The 6,716-nt window shown below is 33.2% G+C and overlaps 1 protein-coding gene and 1 pseudogene across 1 annotated transcript; both read right to left on the reverse strand.

Annotated features, from left to right (window-relative positions):
* Positions 1–380: 380 nt before the first annotated feature.
* On the reverse strand, positions 381–1,798 carry LOC143599223 (uncharacterized; annotated as a pseudogene).
* Positions 1,799–4,970: 3,172 nt separating this feature from the next.
* On the reverse strand, positions 4,971–6,321 carry LOC143599211 (GDSL esterase/lipase At5g03610-like). Its single transcript, XM_077077214.1, has 4 exons — positions 6,060–6,321; positions 5,699–5,973; positions 5,316–5,622; positions 4,971–5,185 (listed from the first exon to the last, which is right to left on the reverse strand). Exons 1-4 carry the CDS (start codon positions 6,319–6,321, stop codon positions 4,971–4,973), a joined length of 1,059 nt encoding a protein of 352 aa, XP_076933329.1.
* Positions 6,322–6,716: the final 395 nt, after the last annotated feature.

Raw genomic sequence — 6,716 nt, forward strand, 5'->3', positions numbered from 1 at the left:
CCCTTTAATACTATAACTTTTCCCTATCTTCATTTAGAACTTTATATTAATCATTCAATTAAGTCCTTTAGGAAATTTAAATGCTTATTTTATAAAATAACGTATTATTTCTTAACTTCTTGATATACTTGAGTCAATCCATGTTATAATGTTAAAAATGTTAAGGCCATCTATATAAAATTGGGTGTAGAATTATCGCAAAACATGATATAAAATTCTAATTATGCTTTTGAGTTAAATTTTATCTAGAGATGATCATGTCATGCAAAATGTGCAATATATACTTACAGTTATTTTTTCTTTAAAAATACAATAATGGTGAATGCATTTATTTTATTTATTCATTAAAGGTACTTGTAGTCCATACAACGAAAACGGGACTAGAACCAGTCACCAGTATCCATCACCGGAGCCCTATTCTGGACACCAAACCGGGAAACAACACAATCAGTAGCAATATACCCGAACTAGAATACTTCGGTATATCACCCATTACAGGCATAACCGAACTAACTTTGATCTTGCTCACATAATTTTTACTATATGTTTGTCCTAAAACCCCATCCACTACATCACTTAGATTATAAAACTTAAACCCTAATTCCAAATGCGCAAAACAATCATCATTTGTGATATTATAACCATGAACTCTTGATTCTTCCGCACCAATAGGAACCACAGTAGCCGTAATCCTGAAACTATTTGTACTTCAATGGCAATGCCATTAGTCAGGCTTGTTCGAGTGATCACTAGAGATGAACTACGATAACTCCAATTTTTCCCATCAAGGGATAGAGGTGTGTCATCAAAGGATATAAAGAGATGATCTTGGCTATCGTCCCATGTTGATGTTTTCGTTGCCCCCACAAGAAGTTTGTGATCGTCGAACAATATTCCAATGGATTGCACCCATGTAAAGTCACGCGTGAGTTTAGGGTTTCTTTTCCCGATGAGGTGAGCGTTGATGTGGAGGTTCGGGTCGGATAGTAGGCAGAAATCTTCATCTTTACGGCCATGAAAGTAGAATGTGACGCCGTCTCCGCCTACAAATCGAGGGTCTTGACACACTGCTCCGGGTTTATTGCAATCTTCAAGATTTAAATAAATGGATTAGTTACTGAAATAATAATGAGAAATGATATTTTTCGTGTGTATTTATATATAGATACAATGTAAAGGACAATGATAAAACTTAATCAAATAATAATAATAATAATGAAAAAAACGTCAATAACTATCATAATATTCAAATAAGAGATAGACAAATAGCAAAAGAAATTAAAGATTAATGATAAATCAAATAAAATATATAAATATAATGATAACTATAATAGATAATAAGTTTAAATAACAATTTATAGTTAAATAATGGGGAAACAACTTACTACAAACAGGCTTGCAGGAAACACAATCACGTAGCATTTTTTTGGGCAGTCGACGGGACAAAACTGCCATTGACCGAAACACTCCGGGAACAAATGAGAATGGCATCGCACCTTTCTCGGTTTGACCGGTTTCGCAGGTGGTGGAGCTGGTTTTACGGGCGGAACAGGTTTCCCAGGCGCTAGAGGCGGTATTGCGAACAATGTTTGTTGTGCAACGACTTGAGATTCGATGGCCCAAGATATGAGAACCAAGGGAAACCAAAGAAGCAATGAACTCACTATATTCATGGCAAAAACTAGCTTTTCTTGTTATGTGTATAAGGGATGGTGCATTTGGTTTATGGTTTTGTGGACACTTTTATAGTCAAACAATGGTTCTTCAAAAGGGGAGGATATGAATAAAGTGACGGATTTTCATGTGTAAAATATCATAAAAGAACACTCAAGGTTTGTAACGGTTCTTGATCATATGCAATCATTACATAGGGATATGGTGCTTACATGTGTTTATTATCATGTTCTGACGTAGGGCTATCAATTTATAACACGAACCTGTTAGCACGACACGGTATTATACGGGCTCTAACAGGTTTGGGTTTGAGCTTAACAAGTTTTGTGTGTTAAACAGGTCGACTTATTTAACACATGTTAAAATTCGTGTACTAGCAAGTTAAAAACATGTTAACATGTTAGTAGCATGTGAAGATTTTTAATTTAAAAAAGATAAATAAATATACACTCCTAACGTCCTAATCCTAAAGGCATACTTATATACGATATTTCACGTATTTCCGTCAGAACCCCCTATTATATTTTCAATGGATGTTATGATTTGCATCTATGGTTTTTTGTTTAAAGTATGTTATGGATTTGTGGTTTTTTGTTTCATATATGTTAAGGATTGTGGGTTTTTTTTTTGTTTCAAATATGTTATAGATTATGTGTTAATTAAGACTTTTATGCTTGTTTTGAAAATTTTTGTTTCATTACGCATGTATTATGTAATGTATGTTTAATTAGACACCTTAACATGTCTTAACAGGTTAACCTGCTACTAAACAAGTTCGTGTTTTGAAAAAATAACACGATTAGTTATCGTGTCGTGTTCGTGTTTAGTACCACAAGTCATTATGTTTTATCGTGTCGTGTCCAACATGTTATGACAATTCTATGAGATTGAAATTCATGTGTACTATTTGTTAAAAGAAACGAGGTAAAGAATGACAAGATACTATTATAATTTCACGGACATGTCTCCCAAAACGTAATTCGATTGTTAAAAAAACTACGTTTGTACCTGCCGCATAATGGCCGTGCATTCAATTGGCATATGTTAAGTTCGTTAGGATATCGATATATCAATGCTGGAAAACAACAACACACTCATATAACTTATAATAAAAAAAAGTATTGCTTAGCATCAATGCCGCACGAAGTCAATTGGTATTGGTTAGCTTAATTCGTTAGGCTACTGGCACTAAACTCAAAAATTAAATTGGTAAACACCCAGAATACTCATAGCTTATAATACAAAGAAATAAAATATTTCAAACAACGTTTATTCTATTAGTAAAACTTGGGCGTTGCGCAGAAATTCAACTCGAATTGGGCATGCTTCCGTTACATTCATTACGGGACTAGAACTATAACAAAAAAATTGCATATTTGAAGCAAAAAATGAGGACTTAGAATTAGATGACGTGGCACGTGTTGGCGTCGCCACACAGCCCAATAAGTGTTTTGCGGCACCAAGCTCCATTATTTAGCTATATATAATATATATTGAGTTACTTAATTTAAACAATTTCGAACAACAAAGAGAACTCGATCCTTGAAAAGGAACGGGCTCTATCGTGGAACAACACATAGTGCCTACGTATGTGAGTTCTTGACAAAACCTTGAACACACAAGAAACAAATAATCATATTTTAGTTTTGGATTGTCATGTATAACAGTTTATTAAACATGCCATCCTCGAATTAGCATGTTTAACTCATTTAATTAAACATATTGACCCATCAACACGTTTACGACTTGTTAAATTCACTTATGACTTGACTAACCCGTTTACAACTTGATTAGAATTTATAACATATTTATATCAGGGTAACTCATGACTGGTTGCTTTCATGTGTAAGATGCCATTACTAGCATTGTAAAAAAGAACATTCAAGCTTTTGTAACGGTTCACAGTCACATGCAAATCATTACATATAGTAACAAATGTGATAAGCACTCATATGAGTAAGATATATGGCTTTATTTCATGGCAAAAGTTTGTCACATAAACTTTATTTCATGATAAAAGTTGGAGAATTAAAATGAATTAATAATTAATTTTAAATATATATAAACAAAACATCCATATTTTTTCTCAAGCTATCAGATTGCTTTATTTACAAATGATGGTTTTTCATGCATTTGACCCGAATTCACGGGTATGGGTCTTACCAAACCCAGATAGACATTAAACGGGTTATATCATCTCATTATATTAAAATTTTATCTCACCAAATATTTGATATAAAAATCCTATAAAATAGGGATATACTAAAAATTATTATCCGATTTTTTTAAAGATATTATTTATGATTATGAAACAATTTTATAGTAAAAAAATAAGCGGGTCATGTATCTCATCAAACACAGATAGCTTTTAAACGGGTTATAGCATCTCATTAATTTCTGAAACCCTTTCATCATTAAACCCTAAGTATATTATTATTTTCCTTACAATAAATAAAATTAAAATACAATAAAAAAAATTATAAATATTAGAAACGTAAAATGTAAAGCAAACCCCGTAATCAAACCCTAATTTAATTTCTCAATATAGATTTAGTTACCTTAGTGATCATTTTTTCTTTTAAGTTTAACTTAAATGAAAAGTTTCATAAAATTATCCAAATTATAACAAATGAACAAAACGAATAAATATAAAAATTAAGTAGATAATTCACTCAACATTTCATTAAAAAATTAGCATAACCCAACATATATTAATCAAAATAGGTTCAAGTATATTATTAACTTTTTACAATAAATAACTAAAATCCAAAAAAATACATTCATAATATTAGAAACAAAAATATTATAAATAAAAAATTTAAACAATCCCTGTAATACGGAAAATAAAAACTAGTTTATTATATATATGGGTTATGGGTAAGAGCAGCCACGATAAGAGATAAGAGATAATTAAGAGGTGCTTTTGGGTATTTTCCACATCATCCATTTTTACCTATTGGGGGTTTGTTTTTTGTCATGCATTTTTCTGTTGTCTTTTTCTTAAAAAAACAACTAAAAACACTACTTTTTGCATGTGGTGGGCCAAGTAGGAGAGGGTCGGGTCATGAATAAAAAAAATGTTATTTTGTATTTGTTAACATTTACTGATTTAATTTTAAAAACAAGGATTTGATGTTTAATGGGGTTGCTGACGTGTACAATAATGGTTGGTAATAAAGTGTGACACATGAGTAAAATAGTATGCATGAACCTTCAATAATATAAAGTCCTTTAATTCAGTTCAGCCTTTCAGATAAAGAGTTTTGTATACATGGTTCAATAACTGAAGTCTGATCTTAAACAAGCTGGAGAATGGAAGACCATAAATGCGAGGAAACCGCAATCCAACCTTGCTGTGAAGGGTGTATCATGTCCCAAAAGAACGAGCTGCTATGGTTTCCACAAACACTATATTTCAACATCTTTGTTCTCGCATCGATGTTACCACATTGATATTGTTTGCTGGCCCCTTGGCAGCATGGTTTTAGTAAACTCTCCACCTTTGAATTCCCTGTAACAAAATCATCATATTTTAAATAATTTTAACTTAATTTCCAAGATTTTATATTAGTATTTGTTTTCATTGAAGATTCATAGTGATGGTATATTGTAATTTATGCAAAAAAAAAAAAAAAATGTACCAGTAGAAATGTTTTGTTGTAGGATTGATGAGAAAGCTTTGTAGACATCTAGCATTGCAATGAGTGACTGATCAGCACTCTCATTGTTTAGCTTTTTAACGCTTTCCACCAGCATTTGGTTATGGAACTCTGCAAGCGAGTTCACGGTTTTACTACAGTTCTGATACGCTGCAGATGCCGTGAACTGAGGCAAGCACCCGAGTGGTACCATTGAAGTGATCCCAATCTTCTGAACTCCCAACTCGCGTATACGCTTGATGTTATAAACTAGCTGCTTGATTATTGATTTAGCTAAATCTGGGATGTCCTACAAAATATTTTTACACATAAAAAAATATGATAATATTTTCCAATTATATAATTCATTATGTAGAGAAAGTCACCTGGAAAGTGTTATTTGATTTGATGTAATTAGTTGCATAGTCATTGCCTGTGACCGATATGATTGCCACGGATGATGAGCTAAGTTGCAGGTCATGTTTCTGTTGAACATATTGTTGAAAATAATCAATTTGTGTAGTCATGTTCGGTTGGTTCACGAATGTGTCAAAGACGCCCGTCCCTCCATATGCAAAATTCATACCATATCTAATTGATTTCTTCTCACCAGATTTCCATCCTCTATATGTTATTGGAGATTTTGTACCCAGTATTCCAGCTTCATTAATTCAAACCAAACAAACAGTTATTATTATATATTCATATCATGTAACTTTTATGTTTAAGTTAGGACAAACAACGCACCGATGTAATCTGTGAACACGCGGCCATCAGAAAACCTGCCAGAAGGACTACCAGGAAAGGTGATACCATACGGCGGCTGCCATGAACCACCAGCTGATTTTGGCAAGTTTCCCGTGTCGACATAGGAGTCTCCAAACACGAACAACTTCAAGTTATGTTTTTGGTGATGTTGTCTAGTGCTGACAGGCGAGTTCTCATTGGAGATGACAGCGGTTATGGTGGTTAAGAAACAAAAGAGAACTAGACTTGTTTGTAAATTCATTGCAATATGAGAAGTGGAGATGACCAGTTAATTAATGTTTGTGTATGTTTTGATTTTAAACTTGGTCTTGGCTGTGGTGGTTGTTGACTATTGACTCACCTGAGTAGTAGTTTTTGACTTTTTGTGTTCATAATTGAAGAAACACTAAGTGACCCGGTACAGATTATAGATAATCTGGGGGTTAAGTAATGTTTCCCACGGATGAGGTCTAACTGAGAAGGCTGTTCTTCAGGAGACCTGCAAAACAAACACCGTAAGCTCGTCACTGAGAAGGGGGGAGTTCCTCCTTGTGACCACCCTCCGGCGTGAGAATCAGACTAGGTTGCTCTGAATATAAGTGTATATTAAGAGATTGCTAGATAACTGGATATCAGATGATCTTACCATTCCAAGAT

The sequence above is a fragment of the Bidens hawaiensis genome, unplaced genomic scaffold (genome assembly GCF_021521415.1).
Source record: "Bidens hawaiensis isolate Kalapana, Puna unplaced genomic scaffold, B.hawaiensis_p1.1 tig00051616_1, whole genome shotgun sequence".
Lineage (NCBI taxonomy): Eukaryota > Viridiplantae > Streptophyta > Magnoliopsida > Asterales > Asteraceae > Bidens > Bidens hawaiensis.